The sequence below is a fragment of the Brachyhypopomus gauderio genome, chromosome 5 (assembly GCF_052324685.1).
Source record: "Brachyhypopomus gauderio isolate BG-103 chromosome 5, BGAUD_0.2, whole genome shotgun sequence".
NCBI classification, from domain to species: Eukaryota; Metazoa; Chordata; class Actinopteri; order Gymnotiformes; family Hypopomidae; genus Brachyhypopomus; species Brachyhypopomus gauderio.
In genome coordinates this window covers 19,258,850-19,285,133 of record NC_135215.1, presented here as the reverse complement: position 1 = coordinate 19,285,133, position 26,284 = coordinate 19,258,850, and the positions used below count along the sequence as shown (strand labels likewise).

The 26,284-nt window shown below is 47.4% G+C and overlaps 1 protein-coding gene across 4 annotated transcripts in view; it reads left to right on the top strand.

Annotated features, from left to right (window-relative positions):
- The window catches only part of osbpl10a (oxysterol binding protein-like 10a), a 69,534-nt gene that overhangs the window by 19,776 nt on the left and 23,474 nt on the right, over positions 1 to 26,284 (top strand). For 2 of the 4 annotated variants that reach the window (XM_077006240.1, XM_077006243.1), the window contains exons 2-5: positions 1,406 to 1,581; positions 8,942 to 9,021; positions 10,511 to 10,579; positions 21,091 to 21,282. In XM_077006240.1, the coding sequence (XP_076862355.1) occupies positions 1,406 to 1,581; positions 8,942 to 9,021; positions 10,511 to 10,579; positions 21,091 to 21,282 (517 nt within the window). The remainder of the gene's footprint in view (positions 1 to 1,405; positions 1,582 to 8,941; positions 9,022 to 10,510; positions 10,580 to 21,090; positions 21,283 to 26,284) is intronic. The other 2 variants (XM_077006241.1, XM_077006242.1) reach the window with 2 other exon arrangements.

Genomic DNA, 26,284 nt, shown 5'->3' with positions numbered 1-26,284 from the left:
ATAGAGGTGGGGCCCCATGGCGTCAGTGAGCTGTGGAGGCGGGGCCCCATGGCGTCAGTGAGCTGTGGAGGCGGGGCCCCATGGCGTCAGTGAGCTGTGGAGGCGGGGCCCCATGGCGTCAGTGAGCTGTGGAGGCGGGGCCCCATGGCGTCGGTGAGCTGTGGAGACGGGGCCCCATGGCGTCGGTGAGCTGTGGAGGCGGGGCCCCATGGCGTCGGTGAGCTGTGGAGGCGGGGCCCCATGGCGTCGGTGAGCTGTGGAGGTGGGGCCCCATGGTGTTGGTGAGCTGTGGAGGCGGGGCCCCATGGCGTCGGTGAGCTGTGGAGGCCTCTACAAGGTGTCATGGTGCCATCAGTGCTGGTAGACTGGAGCGCACTGACACCACTGAAAGCTGCAACACCACCGATATTAACATGGCGCATATATTACTATTCAGAGAGGACGGTAATTGAATCGCAACAACAGAGAAAAACTGGAGAGGCTGAACCGCAGCTGATTTGATGCTAATCCGTCCTGCTCTCCTGAACAGGCTCGTGAGGACCGGGCCCCTGAGGCCCTTCACATGACACCCACTGGTGCCTTCACTCATAATGGCTCATTAGGATGATCATATTGTCTGATAATATGCTTTGCTGCTCTTGTCCACATGTGAGGAAGAGCTTGTGGTTTCATTTACTCCTTGTACTGATGAGTAAGGTCTACAGCCCTTACAGGGTCTAGATCCCCTCTGCACATGGGTCTGTGGCCCCTGCATGTGTGGGTCTAGATCCCCTCTGCACATGGGTCTGTGGCCCCTGCATGTGTGGGCCCAGATCCCCTCTACACATGGGTCTGTGGCCGCTGCATGTGTGGGTCTAGATCCCCTCTGCACATGGATCTGTGGCCCCTGCATGTGAGGGTCGTGGGTTTGATTATCAGGCCTATAGTGATCACTAGTGTGTGTGTGTGTTCTCACTGCACAGATGGGAAAATGTGGAGGACAAATTTTGCTTGGGGTGAAAATCACAATTAACAATGTGGAAACTTACTTACTTACATTTCTCTGTGTCGCTCTCTCTTACATCTCTTACCCATCTCTCTGTGTCACTCTCACATCTCTCTTACCCATATCTCTCTCTCAAATCTCTCTTACCCATCTCTGTCACTCTCACATCTCTCTTACCCATCTCTGTGTCACTCTCTCACATCTTTCCCTCTCCTGACTCTCTTCCTCCTTTTCTCCATCTCTCTCAACTCTATTTCTTCCTCTTCCCTTTCTCTCTCATTTTATTTTTAATTTCTGAAGTGATAGCAAAGAGTAAAGTGATTATGTAAAAATGAGAATAAAATACTTGTATACTAATGTAAATACATAAATATTTACATATTAAAACGTGAGACCCGCCGTCTCTTTCTCTCCCCGTAGGTACTTCGTTCTGGACCCACAGCTCAGCCAGCTTCAGTACTTTGTGAATGAGCAGGGGCGTGGTCAGAAGCCCAGAGGGACCCTGCCTTTGATTGGTGCATCGGTTACCCCGAGTGATGAGGCACCTCATATGTTCATCATCAACTCGCCCAATGGGGAGCTCTTCAAACTCCGAGGTGATTTTGTCCTTCATGCAACAGGCACAGCAATAAAAGTAGTCAGTTACCAGATCAGAACAGTTATAACAATATACTTTATAGTTAATTCTACAATAAAAGTAGACAGTTCGCAGATGAGTTATAACAACAATATACTGTATAGTCAATTCAACAATACAGTATAGTCAATACAATACCACAGAGTAAATACAATAATAGTGTAGAGTCAGTACATTAATGGCATAGAGTTAATACAGGATTGTTATACAAGGAGACACAATCAACTGATTAGGGTGTTAATGCATGGCGGAGTGGTGTTTATAAACCTACCTTATCCATACTAAATCTATGCATAGTTTAGATAGTAAGCACATAGAGACTAATGCATGGTGGAGTGGTGTTTATAAAGCGATTACGTTTGTGTGATGGGGCAGGGTGTGTGGGGATGTATACAGGTGTCAAATATCGGGACATGGGGCGAACTTGAGGCTTGAAACTGCTTGTGGAGGTAAAAACCTGCAGGTCCCACAGTGCATTGTGTTAACTACGCTGGGGCCAGATATGGCAGTGTAATGGATAGTTTAGTTAATTCCAGTTGTATGAAGGATGAAGGAAAACGCTGAAGTGCGCTGAGGTGAGAGATCACAGGTGGCAGGCCAGTACAAACCCAGCATATATTTCTGTACTGGACTGAAAAACTCTACTGGTAAGACAAAATAATTGCTTTGGTGTTCACTTAATGTCTTAGTGATCCTAATGGTGTTTGGGGATTTGTAGTAACATCTACTACATTGCTGTTTGAGTAGGCTGGGTATGGCTGTAGTCACTGGGATGGACATTGTGGATTTTTTGAGTTTGTTAGTGGCATAGTGTCTAAGACATGCAGTCATGTTTGGTTGTGGCATAGTGATGAAGAGGTCCTGCGATGTGTTCAGTGCAGTGGCCGAGGTCCTGCGGTGTGTTCAGTGCAGTGGCCGAGGTCCTGCGGTGTGTTCAGTGCAGTGGCCGAGGTCCTGCGGTGTGTTCAGTGCAGTGGCCGAGGTCCTGCGGTGTGTTTAGTGCAGTGGTCGATGTCCTGCGGTGTGTTTAGTGCAGTGGTCGAGGTCCTGCGCTGTGTTCAGTGCAGTGGTTGAGGTCCATGTGAGAACTCTCTTTCTGCAATCTGCACAGTGTATACAAACACGGAGCAGCCAGCTCTTACTTCCCCACTGCCAGTGTGACCGTGATATCTGCCTTCCAGCTTTCTGGTCTAAAATGTCAATCGATAACCTGTAGAATTAGCACACAGAGAGGTGTGTGTGTGTGTGTGTGTGTGTGTGTGTGTGTGTGTGTGTGTGTGTGTGTGTGTGTGTGTGTGTGTGTGTGTGTGTGTGTGTGTGTGTGTGTGTGTGTGTGTGTGTGTGTGTGTGTGTGTGTGTGTGTGTGTGTGTGTGTGTGTGTCAACCTGTCAGGACCATCTCCCTCCTTTCTGAGGATAGGACACCAGTAGAAGCTGACTGCTTTGTCTTGGACTGATACCATGAAAACCTCAAGGCCAGTGCAGGGAGGAAGAAAGGGGTCAAAGTTCAGTGGAGATGGGCTTCCTGTTGGTGGTGTTAGAGAGTGTGTGGTAGTGTTAGCATCTTGCTGTGTGTAGTGATGTGTTAGCATGTATTAGCATTTGTTAGCATGAACCCCAGAGTTTCTGCTCTTCTCAGTTGTCAATCATGATGGTGCTTAACTGTCAGATTGTCATGATAAAGAATGCTGACCTCAGATCTGCTCCTCTGTTGTATAATCCCACCTTCACTAGGATAAGAGAAGCACATACAAACCCTGGATCAGGGAATGCAAGACCAAAGCATTAATGTTTGCAGTTGACTTTGGAAACAAAAATGTTGAATGAACAAATCTGAAAGGCAGAGAACATTCTAGGGACTTTAGTCCCTCACACCTACAACATCCGGCGTGATGAGTGACGAGCGTGTGGTGCCTTGACAACGCTGTAGTCTGATACGATGAGTGATTCTGCTGGACTGGTGCCACAGTCGTGCTGATGGCTGTGTTTTTTGTGGGTAATGATCTGAATTTGCACCGAGCAGCTTCTCAGTCTGTTGCTTGGTCTGTTAGTACATATGCTGTGGTGTAACACAGCCACTCAGACATGAGGCTAATCCAGTGTGCTAGTTTTACTAATGAAGTTCCCCATAAATGAAAGTGACAAATATCATGAATGTATAGCTATAGCCACACATGCACATACACAACTGTGAGAGTGACCGACACAGTACTCCCACATACGTGCGCACGCATGCACGCACGCACGCACACACACACACACACACACACACACACACACACACACACACACGGTAACACTTTGTTCTGGACATGCTTTATTACCATTGCAGTCTGTGGGGATCTGAACCATTTGCGATGCCTTTGCAGCGTTCCTACAGGATAAAAATTATCATCACCTCCAGACAGACATTCTTCTTCTCACGCTCAGTCTCCACCCTAATAAGATCATCCATCCTCATAAGACCTGCTTACTCTTCTACTCAGACACCATCTTAATTACACCCATTATTCCTCCAACTGCCTCCATGTACCTAAGTAAACATTTCTATTCCATCTCCACACTAATAGCATCTGATGAAGTAATATATGGAAACAGATTGAGTGTTTTCATCCACCACAACAGTGTTTGTGTAGTGTTGTTGGGCATCAGAGTGTTTTCATCCACCACAACAGTGTTTGTGTAGTGTTGTTGGGCATCAGAGTGTTTTCATCCACCACAACAATGTTTGTGTAGTGTTGTTGGGCATCAGAGTGTTTTCATCCACCACAACAGTGTTTGTGTAGTGTTGTTGGGCATCAGAGTGTTTTCATCCACCACAATAATGTTTGTGTAGTGTTGTTGGGCATCAGAGTGTTTTCATCCACCACAACAGTGTTTGTGTAGTGTTGTTGGGCATCAGAGTGTTTTCATCCACCACAACAGTGTTTGTGTAGTGTTGTTGGGCATCAGAGTGTTTTCATCCACCACAACAGTGTTTGTGTAGTGTTGTTGGGCATCATGAGTGTTTTCATCCACCACAACAGTGTTTGTGTAGTGTTGTTGGGCATCAGAGTGCTTTCATCCACCACAACAGTGTTTGTGTAGTGTTGTTGGGCATCATGAGTGTGGGAATCTGCTAGCGTAGTGTTGCTGCTGTAGAGTATATGAGCTCATGGGTTGAACATTTAATCTGTGTGCTGACAGAGCTGCCAATGGTTTAATCCTTAACACATGTTTGGCCATTTGCTCAGGCTGGAATTCAGCAGTGCACAGCACCCCTGTGGAAGAATCTAGAATTCTGCGCTCTGGTTGTGTTCAGAGAGCAGATGCCCAGTTGACTGGCTGTGATGGCTCTCCACCTCCACTGCAGGAGTGGAGGCAGCTTGTTGACTCATGACTGTTCTGGTGTCCCACGTCAGCAGGTGCGGCTTTTGTTGTTTACTATTGTCTCACATAATGGCTGCCAGAACTCATGAGGATGGCACAAATGTAATTAATCATAATCATGCATAATTATTGCAGCAAACCCCCCAAATGGTAAGGCAGCAGTGCAGACTGAGGCGGATTGCCCGGGGCAGGTTGTGGGGTGAGGTGTGTCTCCTGTAGGGAGAGATGTTTGCTGAGAAGAGGTGTGTAGTGTTCCATCATGAAAGGGTGTTCAATGAGTGCTCCATGATGGAGTGTTCCACGATGAAGGTGTATTTCACTGGTGATCATGAATGATTGTGAAGTTGTGAATACTCCAAGTTCACAATACATCCCATGGCTCTAGAGTGCGACCTAATTTCTCAATGGTGCGACTAAAAAAAATCTGAGGTCGCACCGGTGCGACTAGCTGTTCGACGAGAAAAAGTCTCCACTGCTATGAAAGTCTCCCTGTGGTTCAACAACACCCTCTGCCTTTCACTGGCAGGCAGCAGCAAACAGATCATCAGATGAGGCCGAGATGATAGTCAAGTTTAACGTTGCCTACAATATTGCAAAAGAAGAAATTCCCTTCACTAAATTCAAGTAAGAAATAATTCTTCAGATGAAAAATGGCTTGAACTTAAACCCGACGTACAGCAATGATGTCGCATGCGACAAATTGTTAGATAATTATTTAAAAGTCAATATTGTCTATATGGACAGCAATAAAAAAAAGTGAAACCGGTAAAACTGCGGTGTTAAATGTGATGCAGTTGAAAAATTTGGTTGCACCTAACTTTTGTGCTGGTGCACCTAAGAAAAAAAGTTATGCGCACCAGTGCAAAAAGTTAGTCTAGAGCCCTGCATCCCATAAGATCTCTCTCTCAGAAAGTCCCATTCTCCAGACTGGTCCTTTGAATGTGATGTAATGTGGACAAGCTGACAGCCAGTGAGGAGGCAGCCATGCCCAGCCAGCTCTAGGCCCAACATCTGCTTGCTCTTTTACAGACATCTCTAGAGACACCAAAGACATTGCTGGGCCTCTTTCATAGTAAAATCCATGATGGAGATGCATCTAAAAGCACACCTTGATATTTATAGGATAGAATTGGCTCGACATCATCAGGTCTGTGCTGGTAATGGAGCCCTGAAAGCCCAGCAGTGTCAGTAGTGTTCCTGGTCACTCCTACGAGTCACTCACTAGCTGCCTCTCGCAGACCTCCTCTCTGCTAGGTTAGGGGTCTGTCTGCCTCTCGCAGACCTCCTCTTTGCTAGGTTAGGGTCTGTCTGCCTCTCGCAGACCTCCTCTCTGCTAGGTTAGGGGTCTGTCTGCCTCTCGCAGACCTCCTCTCTGCTAGGTTAGGGTCTGTCTGTCTCTCTCAGACCTCTGTAGTAAGTTGGGGGTCTGTCTGTCTCTCTCAGACCTCCTCTGTATTTGTCCATCTGTCTGTCCTCTAAACCTGCTCTCCACTGGGCTTAGGGTTGGTCTTTCTTATGTTCTCTTAACCCTCCGCTCTACTGAGCAGGGGCTAGGGGGTCTGTGTGTCTTCCCCTGTCTCTATCTTTCTGTTTCTCTCTCAGACCTCCTATCCATTGGGCAAGGGGGTTTTTTGTGTGTGTGGGGCTCTCTCTCTGTCTTTCTCTCAGACCTCCTCTCCATGGGGCTAGGGGGTTTGTCTCTCTCTCTCTCTCTCTCTCTCTCTCTCTCTCTCTCTCTCTCTCTCTCTCTCTCTCTCTCTCTCTCTCTCTCTCTCTCAGACCTCCTCTCCATGGAGCTCGGGGTGCTGTCTCTCTCTATCCCCAACCTGTCTTCTGCCTGCTTAGGGGTGGGTGGAGTGTGTGTTATATTTGTACTGTTTATCAGATAAAACAAAGGAGGAATCTGCAAATGTGCCACGTTACTGCTGCACTGTGTGATGATTGTGGTAGATGTTCACCTACCACCCTACACACACACACACACACCACACACACACACACAAGTGTAAACACTGCTGCTCATCCAGTTATCATGACTGAAGGGTTGTGTCCAGATCCAATGCTCACCCTCACCAGCGCCGATCTGGAGGAACTGTTCACTGTGCTCAGACATGTCACCTTGGCAACGAGAGGGTGCTGGACCACTGCTCTGCTGTGGTCACCAACCGTAGCATGTTGTCATGGTTCCCTAGCTCACTGACCACAACCTCGCCCATCTCGTTCTCTCACAGTGGTGATTAGGTAAACCAGGGTCAACATTCAAAACCTACGATGCTGCGTTGAGTTCACAGGTTGGATGTGTTCATAGATGAGCACATTGACACCATGACGACGGCCAGCTGCAGACGTACAGCACTGTGTGATGTTGAGCTGAGATCAGATAGATGCCGAGCACGTTCAGGAGAGAGCGCAACATTCCTGACCAACAGCCCAAATACACACGGGAGTAAGAAGTTCCAGCAGCAGACAGACGAGGGCAAATCGAAGCTAACGACCCAACTTCAGCTTGGAGAAGATTCTAAATAAGAGGAACATCCACTTCTCCTGAAGCCCAACAGCTTGCTAACAACCAGAACGAGTTCTACTCCGTCCCCATGTCCATCAGTCCTTATCTCACCCCATCCACCACCACCAGTCACTTCCCTCTGGGAGAAGACCAGGACCATCAAACCAGCACAAGCAGACATGCAAACAGTTTCTTCTCCAGAGCTGTAGCTCACGAACTGCACAGACCGGACCTGGACCTAGCGCACGAGACCCGACCTGGACCTAGCGCACGAGACCCGACCTGGACCTAGCGCACGAGACCCGACCTGGACCAAGAACACGAGACCCGACCAGAACCAAGAACACGAGACTGGACCTGGACCTAGCACACGAGACCCAACCTTCCAAACGTGTGTAGTCCAGCCTGTGGTGGTACCGCCTCTCCATATGCATGTGTGATGGGCAACATAAGAAAAACCTGTTATACATTAAAGAGGAGCGATATACATTATGTAAAGAACAGTATGTTTTGCAATAACTGCCAAATATAAAAATTTGTGCTGTCAATTCCAGGTGCCGCGATTAAAAGTCCTTACCAGGATTTTGCTCAAGCTTGCTAGATTTTCTAATTAGCAATCCAGGTAAAATTAGTGGAATCAACACAATCCAGGAAGCCTGAGCAAAATCCTGGTGAGGACTTTTAATAGCGGCACCTGGAATTGACAGCACTAATAAAAATATGATTATATGTAATGATTACATGTTATTTTCAAGAACTTTTATATGTGGTTTATACTTCTCCCTGCATCTCCACACTTCTCCCTATTTCTCCACACTTCTCCCCGCTTTCTGTGGCTCTTTATCTCTTTGCAAGGTTCATGTTGCTGATTTCTTTCTTTGGTCCAAGCCATTATATTTTAATCACTTTATTTTTCCCTGAATCAGGAAAATAACGATCAGTTTGAATTACATGTGCAAATTGCCAAGTGGCGATTGGCTGAAAGACTGGTAGCAGCTGTGTGAGAGGAGGGATCAGAGGGGTCTCTCTCTCAAACCCATCTAGAGGAAGTGGGTATTAATATTTGGAACAGGTTGCCGTTTCCTAGGAGAACTCTGAAGCGCTTGCGGATGTGTTTTAGTGGGAGATGTGGTCTTCTAAGGCAGAAGAAGTGAAGAGCAAACTGTTATGTCAGACATAGTATATTACATTATGGTTATTACATGATTCCTTAAGGTTGTCATTGTAATGTTGCTCTTTTCTTCTTTCTCCTCTACTCTCTCCCTCTCTCTCTTTGACTCCTTTTCTTGCTGTCTTTTTTCTTTTGTCATTCACTCTTATCTGATTATCTCTGTCACTCTCCATCTCCTCTCACTCTCTTCTCTCTCACTCTGTCTCACTCTCCTCTCACTCTCTTCTCTCTTACTCTGTCTAACTCCATGTCTCTCACTCTTGGTGTGTCTCAGCGGTGGACATGAAGGAACAGCAGTTGTGGATGAGTCAACTCCAGGCCTGTGCCAGACGCCACTCAGACGGCAGCACCAAGGTACCTCCAGACAACACCAGCACGACTGATACACTCACCAGGCCTCGGTGTGTGTGTGAGAGTGTGTGTGTATGTGTGTGTGCGCCCGAATGAACGTGTGCATGTACAAGTGTGCGTGTGTCTGTCCCATCATCAATTCTAACTGAGTAACCATAATCTTTCTGTGGTAATACCAGGGAAGAGTTTCCACACTGTGAGTCAGCTCACACAGAGGATGAAGCGTCTGCATGGAGCGTGTCATCTGAGTATCAGTGTGAGAACGAGAGAGAGAGAGAGAGAGTGTGTGTGTGTGTGTGTGTATGAGCGAGACAGCAGATTTATTTAGGTGAGTGTGAATGAGATGGAAATTTTGTGTGTGTGTAGAGAAGTATATTACCATAGTGGTGAAGTCATTTCCTAGAGCTGACATGAATGCACACGTTCACATTAATTGTTTATAAACTGAGCGGTTCAAGTTCAGAATTCACTAAAATGTGAATGAGTTCATGCATAACGGGCTACACACTACTCTGAACTGTTCACTGTAAATCTTAGTGTAGGAGTATAACCTGTAGTTCTGAGTGTAGGTGTGTAACCTGTAGTTCTGAGTGTGGGTGTGTATCCTGTAATTCTGAGTCTAGGTGTGTATCCTGTAGTTCTGAGTCTAGGTGTGTAACCTGTAGTAGAGTGTAGTTGAGTGTAACCTGTAGTTCTGAGTGTAGGAGTGTAACCTGAAGTTCTGAGTGTAACCTGAAGTTCTGAGTGTAGGAGTGTAACCTGTAAATGTGATAAACCTAATGAATTATTATATATATATCATACTTTAGAGTTACAGTGCTAAAGACATGTTGCTCAAAATTAGTGTAGAACTGATTCAGTTCAGTCACCCAGTGCAGCTGTTGTTTTCCTTGGTGATGAACGTATGGACATTAACTGTGTGGAATGCTTGAGTTGTTTTAAAATATTTACAAAATTGTGTGTAGACTGAGAGAAAAAATAATAATTTGACCCCAGCCCCTCTGGAGGGAGTGCTGGGGAAGAGGACGGCAGCACAACTGTAGGACATGTTGAGTAGTTGTGGTCCCTCACCTCTACGGTCTGATGTCACTCAGCACCCTCGGCATCTGGCTGATTCCAGTACAGCGCTCCAGGGCCGGCGTGTCCCAGTGGCTGTTCAGCCCCACAATGCCTGCTCCCACTAGACCGCCTTAATCCATCACAGAATGTGTAATGGGAGTGACTCGGAGTTCAGACATTATCAACACATCGGTGGCCACGATAGCACACTGGCTCATCTATCTTCACCTGCTCTCTAGCGCCTGCAGTGGTGTTTATGTGCAACCACAGGTCATATTATTCACACTGCATTCTGTCTGCTGTGCTGACAGCTCTTCCAGTTTTGGGGATGTGTTCATGCTAGCACAGTGTGTGTGAGAGTGTGTGTAGGTGTGTGCGTGTGTGTGTGAGAGAGAAACTGTTGTGTCTAAACTGCTTGGGATTTTTCCCACAGGTGAGGAAGCTGAAGGATTCTGATGATCACCTTTGTGAGGACAGGACAACCAGTAACCTGGACACACAGGTATGAACACACACACACACACGACAAGAGGTCTGTCCTTATCATAAAAAAATTTCCATTAATTGTGTGTGTGTGTGTGTGTGTGTGTTTTATACCTGTCTGTTCAGGTTTCTGTGTGTGTGTGTGTGTGTGTGTGTGTGTGTGTGTGTGTGTGTGTGCGTGCGTGAATGCTTTCCATTCTCGTGTCTAGGTTAGTTGTTGTTCACCAGGGGGGAGGGGGTTGTGGTGTGTGTGTTCATTCAGTCATACCTCTGTGTCTAAGTTCAATTTTTGAGGTGTGTAACCTGTAGTTCATGACTGTCTGTCCTCCACTACGTTGGCTATATGGAAGTGTGGAAATGGTCTGGAGATTTCAAAAACAACAAAGTGCAGATTAAGATTGGCAATGCAACAATTCTTTACCTGAATACCTGAACAGATACCCTCCCCAGGGGCCTCACGTTAACTGGTACCCTCCCCAGAGGCCTCACCTGAACATTACATTTTACATTTTCGGCATTTAGCAGACGCTCTTATCCAGAGCGACTTACAAAGTGCTTTGCTTCTGATCACAGAATACATCCTAGGTCAGGGGTAATCAATTATATTTTTCCGCGGTCCAATTTTGGCAGATAGCTCTGACCTGAGGTCCGGGGCGGCGTTGGCGAATGCAAGTTGGTGAGCGGGGGGGGTGGCGAATGTAAGTTGTTGAGCGGGGGGGGGGCGGGGGGGGGCGCGAACGTAACACTCGTCACGGAGTGTTTTTTCAGTAGCCCTGAAATAAATGCTCCGGTTTAAAATTTTGTCTCCCGTAAAAATTAAAAAATATTTTTGGAGTTTGGGTCCATATCCAGTTAATCAGGAATGTGATTGGGTCCGGACAGGATGGCGTTCGGGTCCGGATCCGGACCGCGGTCCGCCATTTGGTGACCCCTGCCCTAGGTAATAGTACGGATAGGCCAGAGTTCAAGACACCATTGAGTCAGACTACTACTAAACTACAGGACTCAATATCATTACCTAGTGTTTTGCAAGTTAGACGTTTGCCAAGAAGCACAAATAACCATAGACAGACATACAATTTAAGAACAACGGCAAGTGGTATCAGCTGAGTTAGTGCTCTGGTAAGAACTCAATAAACAGGTGAATCTTCAGTCTATGCTTGAAGATAGCAATAGACTCTGCAGTCCTAGCAGCTAATGGAAGATCGTTCCACCATCTTGGAGCCAGGACGGAGAATAGTCTGGAGCTTTGTCTTCCCTGAGACTTTATATATGGAGTTTCGAGTCGAGCCAAGCTTGAGGTTCTGAGTGTTCGCTGTACAGATCAGCTTTTTACCATGGACATCATGTAGGGAGGGGCCAGTCCATTTTTGGCTTTGTAAGCAAGCATCAAGGTTTTATATCTGATGCGTGCCGCTACTGGAATCCAGTGAAGAGAGCGTAGCAGAGGAGTCACATGTGAGAACTTGGATAGATTGAAGACCAGTCGTGCTGCAGCATTCTGAATTAGTTGTAGAGGTCTGATGACCCATAGAGGAAGACCTGCAAGTAGTGAATAGCAGTAGTCCAGCTTAGAGATTACTAGAGACTGCACAAGCACTTGAGTAGCTTCCTGTGTAAGGAAGGGTCGTATTTTCCGTATGTTGCAGAGGAGAAATCTGCAGGATCTGGTCAGCTTTGAAACATGTGTTGAGAAGGATAACTTGTTGTCCAACGTTACACCCAGGCTTCGAGCGGTTTCTGATGGTGTTAACAAGATGTTTTCAAAGGAGACTGTGAGGTCATTGTGTGGGTTTGGGGTTCCTGGAATGTACACCTCAGTTTTGCTAGGGTTGAACTTCAACTGGTGAGTAGTCATCCATGAAGCAATATCTACCAAGCATGCTGAGATACGCCTGGGTGTCAGAATGAGGGAAGGAAAGAATTAGCTGGGTGTCATGAGCATAGCAATGATAATAGAAACCATGAGACAAAATAATGTCACCAAGGCAATGAGTATATAAAGAGAAGAGAAGAAGGCCTAGGACTGAGCCTTGGGGGACTCCAGTGGAAAGTTTACATGGATTGGATGTAGATCCTCTCCATGTTACCTTATAGGAACAGTCTTCAAGATATGACTGGAACCATTTCCAAGCAGAGCCAGTCACACCGAGGCTAGAAAGAACAGAGAGGAGGATGTTGTGGTTGACAATGTCAAAGGCTGCAGATCTAGAAGAATTAAAACTGATGATAGCTTGTTAGCCTTGGCAGCATGGAGCTTCTTGGTCACTGCTTTGAGGGCAGTTTCTGTTGAGTGTGCCCGTTTGAAGCCAGAATGATTAGGATCATGGAGTTGGTTCTGGGTGAGGAAGAGAGATAATTGGTCATAGACTGCTTGCGCCAGAGTTTTTGATAGAAAGAACAGGTACCCTCTCCAAGGGCCTCACGTTAACAGGTACCCTCCTCATGGGCCTCACATTAACAGGTACCCTCCCCAGAGGCCTCACCTGAACAGGTACCCTCCCCATGTGCCTCACGTTAACAGGTACCCTCCCCAGAGGCCTCACCTGAACAGGTACCCTCCCCATGGGCCTCACGTTAACAGATACCCTCCCCATGTGCCTCACGTTAACAGGTACCCTCCCCAGAGGCCTCACCTGAACAGGTACCCTCCCCAGAGGCCTCACCTGAACAGGTACCCTCCCCATGGGCCTCACGTTAACAGATACCCTCCCCATGTGCCTCACGTTAACAGGTACCCTCCCCAGAGGCCTCACCTGAACAGGTACCCTCCCCAGAGGCCTCACCTGAACAGGTACCCTCCCTATGGGCCTCATGTTAACAGGTACCCTCCTCATGGGCCTCATGTTAACAGGTACCCTCCTCATGGGCCTCATGTTAACAGGTACCCTCCCCTGCAGGGCTTTAGCAGTGCAAGTGGGACTGTTCCAAATCAGCCGTTGCCTTTACCCTGTGTGAAATGCAAGTAAACAAAAGTGAAGACATCAAAAGAGCAGATGTATCGTAATGACGAAGTGTAATGACGAACGTAATGACTGCTTTACAGTGTCTACAATGCAGTATTTACAGAGGTTTACCTTTAACACATTTGAAGACAGGACCTTATTTGCTACTGCAGATGAGCTTAAATGGACATTTAGTTGTATTCCCATTATTTTACATGGCAAGCTTACTTTGCTTTGTTACGGATGATAAAGCATGTGGGCACAATTCACAATATGTACAGGTTATATTATTTTTGCAAATTGTAAGTCTTCCGTCACATGGATACTGTTCAAACTGGTAGCATTATCAAATTATTTATGACACTAAATATTGATAGAGATCAATATTTATAGGGAAAATATCCTGTGATCATGTTTTCACTGTATTGCCCACACCTGCACCTGGTTTGTTCTGGATTTTGTTTGCACCTCCTGTATCTTAAGGACTTCTCTGCCTGCTCCTGGTCAGGACTCCCTGGGTGTTTGATCTTTGCCCTTGGCCTGTATTTTTTTGTGTGAGCTGTAACGTCTAACACGACTTTGGCCGCATCTCCAGAATCACTGGAAATAAGTACAGTAGTTCACTTTCAGGAATCCTGTGGATTTTCTACTGGATATTCAGTCTGTGATGGAGAGTAGAAAGTTAATCTGCATTGAAGGTTCTCCTTTACAACTCTAGGGGATAGGGGTGGGGCTGAGTGGGGGATAGGGGTGGGGCTGAGTGGGGGATAGGGGAGGGGCTGAGTGGGGGAGTGGGGGATAGGGGAGGGGCTGTGTGAGGGAGTGGGGGATAGGGGAGGGGCTGAGTGGATGATAGGGGAGGGGCTGAGTGAGGGAGTGGGGGATAGGGGAGGAGCTGAGTGGAGGATAGGGGAGGGGCTTGGCAGCAGTGTGATAGGCTGATGCTGAATGGAGAGATGGCTCATTTAGTGTAGGTAGAATAACTATAGATGTGTGTATTTTGTTTGTATAGTAACTGGATTTTCAGCTGATTGTAGAAGTGAGAGGATTTTACTGGAGCCGTAATATATTATCTGCATATAAGCAAATTTTATGTTCTGCTGTGTGGGTCTAAATACCTTTTTATATTACCTTTTATATTGTAATATATCATTCTATATCATAGTTGTATTTTATCATAAATAAAAGGGGGTTATTTATTTACTTATATTTATAGACCCGCCTGCTTACAGGTCTATAAATATTGCGTTTGAGGAGGGAGGTCACTGCTGCCTCTCTGCAGTGTGAATGCTGCTGATGTGGGTTCATGAGTGTTGACTGTAGTTTGCATGTTGTATAAAGAGTTTAAACCCATTTTTATAAATGAATCCAAATGTATGTTCTGTGGTAAACAAAAAATCCTAATTGTCTTGATTGAGTACAGCTCTCAGTGTGTGTGAATTGTGAAGTGATGCGTATTTTATTAGATGAAGCAGTCTGTGGATGTTTGTGGTGTCAACCTGGCCAAAGTCTATAAGAAAGTCTATTGTCTAATCTGATGTCTAGAGATGGAATAATGGTGTCTAATCTGATGTCTAGGGTCTTGTTCATTATTTTTGTGTCCGTATTAGAGTAATAATGGGTGGCAACAGGAAGGGAGGGGAGGATTAATGTTGTGTGTAAAGTATAGGATTTATGCTGGGTTTATTAATGTGGGGTGTAAGGTGGACTGAAATAGTGGTAGTATTCTTCTCCATGGGGAATGTCGTGTTTGGTGTTCTCTACAAGTTCATTAAAAGTGTTCTCCAGATGTGCTTGTAGAACTCTGTGCCTGTAGACCGGGAGGAGCTCACGAGCCAGCTCTCATCAGAGCAATCAGCAGTGATGACCTACACCTGTCTCTCCCCCTACTTAAGGAAGACAGATGCAGTGTCTTGCTGCTGAGTTTTTTGTAGCCCTACGCTATGTTCTCGCAGACAGCCTTGGAATGTTTTTGTGTATTGGTGTCTCGTCACCTCACTCTCTCGTTTTGTTTGTTTGAGTGTTTTCACTCCTGCGCCGTTCTCTGGCCCTTCTCAAGTTTTCCTTCACTATTTGTTCCTCTATCTAGTTATCTGGTTGTTTTGGGAAGGGTTTTTTTGTTTTAAGTATTTCTTGCCCTAGAGAGCCAGCTACTAAAAGTTAATTTTTAGGTTGTGTTTTTCGTATTGAGACTTCCGTGTTCTTTCAGTTATTTCTCTGCTTTTCGCGTACCGTGTACAATGTTTCTTTTGTCCCTTTTCCTGCATATTTTAGTGTAGGTTTCAGTTGTCTATTATTTTGTGGTTAGGTGCTTGGGTTTGCCAGTTTAAATTAAAACGCTTGTGGTGTTTTACCCACAATGGATTCAGCAGCCAGCCAGTGGAAGATCGTTCCACCATCTCAGAGCTTGGGCAGAAAATAGTCTGGAAGCTTGTCTAGCTAGTCCATTTTTGGCTTTGTAGGCAAGCATCAAGGTTTTATTTCTGATACGTGCAGCTACTGGAAGCCAGTAAGGAGAACACAGCAGAGGAGTCACATGTGAGAACTTGGGGAGATTGAAGATCAGGTCAGGTGTAGAGGATCAGGTGTAGAGGTCTGATGACCCACAGAGGAAGACCTGTAAGTAGGGAGTTGCAGTAGTCCAACGAAATGGGTGAAATGAGGAGAGACTGCACAAGCACCTGGGTAGCATCCTGTGAAAACAGGTCATGTGTTGCAAAGGAGAAATGTACAGGATGTGGTCAGGTTTAAGACATGGGTTGAGAATGACAAATTGATGTCCATAGATACCCTCAAAATGGTTCCTTGTGCATGCTCTGAGGAACATCCTTCCAGCACTCTGTGCCTAAACGACTGCACTGAGCTCTTTCCTCAAATGTGTAAATCTCGAAATCCTGTTATGTTTACCGGGGAGGGAAGGGTGTCCTCGCACTGGGGAGATTGAATTACCAGATGTGATTTATAGCAACAGTACTGGCCAGGACTGCCCTGCAGACTCCCAAACTGGTCACGCTAATAGTGTGTGCTGGATTATCAGGAGCCTGACATCAGGCCTTTAGGGCACTTCTGGAGGCTCTGAGCCTTTCAGGCTGGCTTTGCTGCAACGTCTGATCCCTTTTTAATGACTTTCTCCACCTGTACATTTTCAGTCATTATAGTGACTGAGTCAAGCTTGGATGTGAGTCCGTGGTTGTCCACAGACGTTGTCCACAGCAGGGTTTGTGGGCAGGGCCTGAACTGGATTGAACTGTCCCAGTGTTGGTTAAATGAGTTTAGCCTCAGTCTGAGTCAGAGTCCTGCACAGGTCCGTTTTTTGAGACCCGCACCCACCCATACCCGCAGAGTACAGCATCCACCCACCCGCGAACCCGTGGCTATTTCAAAGTTAAATCCGTACCCGCCCGGACCCGTTAATTTTCTACCCGTTACCCACCCGTGCCTGTGAAAAATCACACAAATCGAAAGTATTCCTATAGAGCACTTTATTTTTCAATGCGCCTCTGAAAAAACGTCAGTACAATACAAAATAAAATCCAAGGTTGCTGTGCAGGAACAGTAGGCCTATTCCTATCTAAAACTAGCAACTGGTAAAACGCAAGAAAAAAATGTATGTAGCCAACCGGTGCCATAACACAATGGAAAACGAGAGGTAACAAATTCCAGTATAACAACTAAAAATCGCATATGTTCACAGTGGTAGTAGTTGCCTATCTGGTGTGGCGGGAGCAGCACGCTAAGTTCTCTCTCGTCATTTTTCCTTGTTCTAGCACGGCCACCCATTTAGCTTTGTAACCACCAAACAAGCTACAATAAATGCCCGGTACTGCGTTATAATCAGCCTCTGCTCATGTTTCCGCTGGAAAAGAACTGAAGTTTGGGTATTACTCCAGAACGGGTGAAGAGTAAATTCAGCCCGCTCTGGCCAACGGAGCTACGGTATAAGTAAGCTCCCCCTGAGCTTCGCCACCACGATCTGGAGGCGCTAATCAGGCAAAAGGTAACACTATGTTAATTACGTGGCAAATAAAAGCCTACTAAAAATGACCACTTATTCACGAGCTACCCGTGCTACCCACCCGTATTTTAACTTACCCACCCGTAAAATTTCGGTATGTGTAAAACCCACCCGTTTCAGCATCTATTTGCCCGTACCCGCGGGTACCCGACCCAGTGCAGGACTCTAGTCTGAGTATGTGGCTGAAGAGGTCAGAGAATCAGGCATGTATGGTGGGAGATGTAGCTCACCTGGCAGATAGATCACAGTGCTAGTGTGACCTGTGGTCCCCGTCAAGACAGACACCAGGTTGCGGATGACAGGCTTCTCTTTAATGTTGTTTCACAGCAGTATATGGTCTGTAAGCGAACACAGAGTATGACCACACCCATAATGTCTTATAGCGCGCAGCATATACAGTATAGCCTTTCTCGTAGCAGTGTATGGTGTATTCTGCCGTGCATATCAATGCATAATACTCAATATACATTCGCTTAATAGCAATTACGTTAATAACAACATCACAGTAGACACAATCATCCCGTCTTACAGTTTAACTTGAGGATTACCGCAAACGCATGTTTTATTCTGAAATACTTGCTAACACTTAGCAGTCAATTCCCTTGTCATAAAACAAAATAAAATTAATACAACAACGTTAAACCCAGAATATTTGCTCAACTGTAAACGAACATGGAGTATGACCACACCCAGTAACGTCTCATAGCACCCAGCGTATACAGTATAGCCTTTCCTGCCCACATGGTAAAATTAAGCATTAGCGAACAAAACTAGCATCAGGACATTCTGGTTATAAACCGCCTGTGAAATGCCCATCCATGACCATAGCTCTCTGTTTATGATTATATATGTTTAATAAAAATACCGCTACAAACTTATTAGTGTAAATTCGTCATTATAGATTGTAATTTTTTATGTGCTTTGGTGGAATGGAACAGTACTTACTCGCAGCAGTGTATGGTCTATTCTGCCGCCAATATCCCAGAGTCCTTAGTGTTAGCGGGACTGTGCAGCGCTGACGTCAAGTAGGTGGTGCCAAAACTCCCTTATAGCAGGAATTTCATATAGCCTATTATTTTACCATTTTACCCTGTTACTCTAGCAATAACAAGGTTGTGGGTTCAGTACCTGGCAAACACACAGTAAACACACAGATCCTAGTAAAGAGGAACCTTTTAATTCCAGAGGAGAGTGTGTGATGTACAGATGATACCACTGACGCTAATGGCCCAAGCATGAGTACCATAGCACCAGACCCCACACAGACCTGTACACACACAGAACCGTACACACCCCACACAGACCCATACACACACAGACCCGTACACACCCCACACAGACCCATACCCACACAGACCCGTACACAACCCACACAGACCCGTACACAACCCACACAGACCCGTACACAACCCACACATACCTGTACACAACCCACACATACCTGTACACACACAGACCCGTACACACCCCACACAGACCCATACACACACAGACCTGTACACCCAGACCCATACACACCCCACACAGACCTGTACACACACAAACCCGTACACACCCCACACAGACCCATACACACACAGACCTGTACACCCAGACCCATACACACCCCACACAGACCTGTACACACACAGACCCATACACACCTCACACAGACCTGTACACACACAGACCCATATACACCCCACACAGACCCATACACACATAGACCCGTACACACCCCACACAGACCCATACACACACAGACCCATACACACCCCACACAGACCCATACACACATAGACCCGTACATACCCCACACAGACCCGTACATACCCCACACAGACCCATACACAGACCCCACACAGACCCGTACACACACAGACCCGTACACACCCCACACAGACCCGTACACACACAGACCCGTACACACCCCACACAGACCCGTACACACACACAGACTCGTACACAACCCACACAGACCTGTACACAACCCACACATACCTGTACACACACAGACCCGTACACACCCCACACAGACCCATACACACAGACCCATACACACAGACCCGTACACACACAGACCCATACACACCCCACACAGACCTGTACACACACAGATCCGTACACACACAGACCCGTACACACCCCACACAGACCCGTACACACACAGACCCGTACACACCCCACACAGACCCGTACACACCCCACACAGACCCATACACACACAGACCCATATACACCCCACACAGACCCGTACACACACAGACCCATACACACCCCACACAGACCCGTACACACACAGACCCGTACACACCCCACACAGACCCGTACACACACAGACCCGTACACACCCCACACAGACCCGTACACACACAGACCCGTACACACCCCACACAGACCCGTACACACCCCACACAGACCCGTACACACCCCACACAGACCTGTACACAACCCACACAGACCTGTACACACACAGACCCGTACATACCCCACACAGACCCATACACACAGACCCGTACACACACAGACCCATACACACCCCACACAGACCTGTACACACACAGATCCGTACACACACAGACCCATACACACCCCACACAGACCCGTACACACACAGACCCGTACACACCCCACACAGACCCGTACACACACAGACCCGTACACACACACAGACCCGTACACACACACAGACCCGTACACACCCCACACAGACCCGTACACACCCCACACAGACCCATACACACCCCACACAGACCCATACACACACAGACCCGTACACACCCCACACAGACCCGTACACACCCCACACAGACCCGTACACACACAGACCCGTACACACACAGACCCGTACACACACAGTCCCATACACACCCCACACAGACCTGTACACACACAGACCCATACACACCCCACACAGACCCATACACACACACAGACCCATACACACCCCACACAGACCCATACACACACACCACACAGACCCATACACACCCCACACAGACCCATACACACACACAGACCCGTACACACCCCACACAGACCCATACACACCCCACACAGACCCATACACACACAGACCCGTACACACCTCACACAGACCCATACACACACAGACCCATACACACCCCACACAGACCCATACACACACAGACCCATACACACCCCACACAGACCCATACACACACAGACCCATATACACCCCACACAGACCCATATACACCCCACACAGACCCATACACACCCCACACAGACCCATACACACCCCACACAGACCCGTACACACACAGATCCGTACATACCCCACACAGACCCATACACACACAGACCCATACACACCCCACACAGACCCGTACACACACAGATCCGTACATACCCCACACAGACCCATACACACACAGACTCATACACACACAGACCCATATACACCCCACACAGACCCATACACACAGAGACCTATACACACCCCACACAGACCCGTACACACAGAGACCTATACACACCCCACACAGACCCGTACACAACCCACACAGACTGTCCCTCTCTCTCCCTCTATCTTCCCCTCTCTACCTTTCTCTCTCCCCCCTTCCCCAGGCTTCATCAGGTCGAACGCGTAGTTTCTCTCTCCTTCCTCTCCTCCCTCCATCCTCTTCTCCGGGCCTGCAGAGGCACCTGGGTCACGGCGGAGGTCCCAGCAACATCGTCACCATCACCCACCACAAGTCACCTGCAGCCGCACGCCGCGCCAGACAGCAGTACCCCGGCAGACTACTGGAGGTTAGGGAGGTCAGTGTACGCACGCACGCACGCACGCACGCACACACGCACATACACACACACACACACACACACACACACACACACACACACACACACACACACACATAGAGAAACTAATATACACTCACACACACAAACTAACATACACTCACACACACACACACTAACATACACTCACACACACACACACTAACATACACTGTTCCTGTACTTTGGCCCAGATCATTCCAGTCTGGCCAGTCAGACCACACTCTGTATCCCTGTGGTCACCCAGCTCCTCACTGGGTTTGTTTTCCTCAGCTGTAGGTTAGACCTCCTGCCCGTGTGCATCCTGAAATAACCACTCAGTGCTCACTACAGGTATCACTGCTCAGTGCTTGGATGTTTGCTAAGACAGATGCATCTGATTGGATGTATGCTAAGACAGATGCGTCTGATTTGATGTGTGCTAAGACAGATGCGTCTGATTGGATGTGTGCTAAGACAGATGCGTCTGATTGGATGTGTGCTAAGACAGATGCTTCTGATTGGATGTGTACTAAGATAGATGCTTCTAATTGGATGTGTGCTAAGACAGATGCTTCTGATTGGATGTGTGCTAAAGAGCCAATTCCTCACTTCCTGGAACAGTTCCTCTCTCTGTTTCATGGAGGACATTTTGTGTGATGTGCACGTTTGCAAATAAATGTTGGATGTTATCCAGTGCTCTCTTATGGCCTTCAGCGTCATAGCAACTGTAAAGTGCTTCAGTTACGGGACTTGCGCCTGACCTGTTTACCTGCACCTCACGAGGGAAACTGGTGTGGGTGAAGGATTAACACAGGGTTAAGGATTAATGATTAAAGATTAATGCCAGTAAAAGTGAATCACTTTATCAGACTGCGAGTTAATCATTTACAAATATGTTGGAAAGATCAGGTTCAGTTGCATAGTGCAATATTAGTGATGACAATATGTGTGATCAGCTTTATAATTCTGAAAGGGCTGAAGTTGTGAGTGTTACTGGAACAGGTGTGTAGCTGATGGACACCTGGGACCTGGTGTCAGCGCAGTAGAAAACCACATCTGGTTCTACACCATTTACTCACTTGAACGTGTCCATTATCTAACCATCTGAGTTTCACATGAGTTCGAGGTGACACACAGTTTTATTAATGTAATACAAACCAATTTGTAGACATTACAGCTGGTTAGAGAGTGTAATGTGACAACAGCATGACGGAGATTGACAGAGATGGAGAGAGAGAGATGGAGAGAGAGAGATGGAGAGAGAGAGATGGAGAGAGAGAGATGGAGGGAGGGAGAGAGAGAGAGAGAGAGAGAGAGAGAGAGAGAGAGAGAGAGAGAGAGAGAGAGAGAGAGAGAGAGAGAGAGAGAGAGAGAGAGAGCATCCAGCACCCTCCACCCACAGGTCCTGACCTGCTTCACTCTTATTCTGATCAAGACCAGGGTTTGCCACCAGTGACCAATCAAACGCAACCGCATACTGGTAACCATAGGAAATGGAACACAGGATCTCACAGCTGGTGGTCGGACTCTGATTTACAGTCCTCAATACCTATTGACCGTTTGTGGTGGGGCAGGGAAACGTGACCTCTGTGGATTTACCACCCTTATCTCTGGGAGAGACCACAGGTGTGCACAGCAGACCTGCGATGAAAAGATGAAGCATGTGTGTAGTGAACCTGGCAGCACATGCACACGCCATGTGTCCCTGACGCACCAAACACTTTAGTAAAATACCACACACACGCCATGTGTCCCTGACGCACCAAACACTTCAGTAAAACACCACACACACGCCATGTGGCCCTGACGCACCAAACACTTCAGTAAAACACCACACACACGCCATGTGTCCCTGACGCACCAAACACTTCAGTAAAACACCACACACACGCCATGTGTCCCTGACGCACCAAACACTTTAGTAAAATACCACACACACGCCATGTGTCCCTGACGCACCAAACACTTCAGTAAAACACCACACACACGCCATGTGTCCCTGACGCACCAAACACTTTAGTAAAACACCACACACACGCCATGTGTCCCTGACGCACCAAACACTTCAGTAAAATACCACACACACGCCATGTGTCCCTGACGCACCAAACACTTCAGTAAAATACCACACACACGCCATGTGTCCCTGACGCACCAAACACTTCAGTAAAACACCACACACACGCCATGTGTCCCTGACGCACCAAACACTTCAGTAAAACACCACACACACGCCATGTGTCCCTGACGCACCAAACACTTCAGTAAAACACCACACACACGCCATGTGTCCCTGACGCACCAAACACTTCAGTAAAACACCACACACACGCCATGTGTCCCTGACGCACCAAACACTTCAGTAAAACACCACACACACGCCATGTGTCCCTGACGCACCAAACACTTTAGTAAAATACCACACACACGCCATGTGTCCCTGACGCACCAAACACTTTAGTAAAATACCACACACACGCCATGTGTCCCTGACGCACCAAACACTTTAGTAAAACACCACACACACGCCATGTGTCCCTGACGCACCAAACACTTTAGTAAAACACCACACACACGCCATGTGTCCCTGACGCACCAAACACTTTAGTAAAACACCACACACACGCCATGTGTCCCTGACGCACCAAACACTTCAGTAAAATACCACACACACGCCATGTGTCCCTGACGCACCAAACACTTCAGTAAAATACCACACACGCCATGTGTCCCTGACGCACCAAACACTTTAGTAAAACACCACACACACGCCATGTGTCCCTGACGCACCAAACACTTCAGTAAAATACCACACACACGCCATGTGTCCCTGACGCACCAAACACTTCAGTAAAACACCACACACACGCCATGTGTCCCTGACGCACCAAACACTTCAGTAAAACACCACACACACGCCATGTGTCCCTGACGCACCAAACACTTTAGTAAAATACCACACACACGCCATGTGTCCCTGACACACCAAACACTTTAGTAAAATACCACACACACGCCATGTGTCCCTGACGCACCAAACACTTCAGTAAAATACCACACTCACGCCATGTGTCCCTGACGCACCAAACACTTCAGTAAAACACCACACACACGCCATGTGTCCCTGACACACCAAACACTTTAGTAAAATACCACACACACGCCATGTGTCCCTGACACACCAAACACTTCAGTAAAACACCACACACACGCCATGTGTCCCCGACGCACCAAACACTTCAGTAAAATTCCACACACGCCATGTGTCCCTGACGCACCAAACACTTTAGTAAAATACCACACACACGCCATGTGTCCCTGACACACCAAACACTTTAGTAAAATACCACACACACGCCATGTGTCCCTGACACACCAAACACTTCAGTAAAATACCACACTCACGCCATGTGTCCCTGACGCACCAAACACTTCAGTAAGATACCACACACACGCCTTTTGTCCCTGACGCACCAAACACTTCAGTAAGATACCACACACACGCCATGTGTCCCTGACGCACCAAACACTTCAGTAAGATACCACACACACGCCATGTGTCCCTGACGCACCAAACACTTCAGTAAAATACACACACTCCATGTGTCCCTGACGCACCAAACACTTTAGTAAAATACCACACACACACCATGTGTCCCTGACGCACCAAACACTTTAGTAAAATACCACACACACGCAATGCAGATGCAATCGAATACCAGGAAGAGGTAAAGTGGATCAACTGAAGCTCAAGACGCCGTTGTGGTCAGAACAAGCATGCTGGGGTGACCTCGTTCTGCAGGGGTATACCATGTAGATCTAACGGTAGTGACCGTGAGAAACGTCTTTGCCAGCACATGAACTCTACAGTCCGGTCCGGAGGAGGTGCCACCGCCTTTGGGTGGTGTCGTGGGAGAGATGAGAGCTGTGACGTGGTGATGGAGACCAACCCACGAAGTGCTCAAACACAAACTCAAAGGACCTTCACATTTCAGCTCTGTTTTACCGATGAAGGGATTCAAGTGTGGAGGAAAATGGGACTTCCTGGATCAAATGAAACATACACCAGGACCCCTAGTCTGATTGAATTAAATATACACCAGTAACCATGGCCTGATTGAATTAACCATACACCAGTAACCGTGTGTGTGGTGTGTGTGTTGGCGTGTGTTCTGTAATACTGCATCAATGTGTGGGCACATGCAGAGGTTTTGGCTGGAGGTTTTTTTCACACAGGAAGATGTTTTCTGACCTCAGCATATTGATCCTTTGCGAACAGACTTGACATCGTCTCTTAGTCCTGTTTGTTTGGAAAACCTTTGTGTGTTTGGACTTCTGGCTGGAACCGGGCTGTGAGGAGGAAGCTCCGCATGCATGTGTAAACAATTCTTCCTCATCGTCAGTGTCTTCATCAGCAGACTGAGCACTGCAGACAGGCAGGTCATGCATTTACATTTCAGCTGATCCAGAGAAAAGAGGTAGAGAGAAAGAGGGAGGTAGAGAGAGAGAGTAGATAAAGAAAGAAGAAAGAAAGGGAGAGAGTAGAGAGAGGGGTGTTGTACATACTTTACATATATACCTTCATGTGTCCATGTGTTCATGTGTCTATGTGTGCAGAAGCACACCCACACTCATGGCCACTTCAGGTGATCAGGAGAAGACCCCACCTCTCCTCCTGATCTTCAAGTGGTCAGGAGAAGACCCCACCTCTCCTCCTGATCTTCAAGTGGTCAGGAGAAGACCCCACCTCTCCTCCTGATCTTCAAGTGGTCAGGAGAAGACCCCACCTCTCCTCCTGATCTTCAAGTGGTCAGGAGAAGACCCCACCTCTCCTCCTGATCTTCAAGTGGTCAGGAGAAGACCCCACCTCTCCTCCTGATCTTCAGGTGGTCAGGAGAAGACCCCACCTCTCTTCCTGATCTTCAGGTGATCAGGAGAAGACCCCACCTCTCCTCCTGATCTTCAAGTGGTCAGGAGAAGACCCCACCTCTCCTCCTGA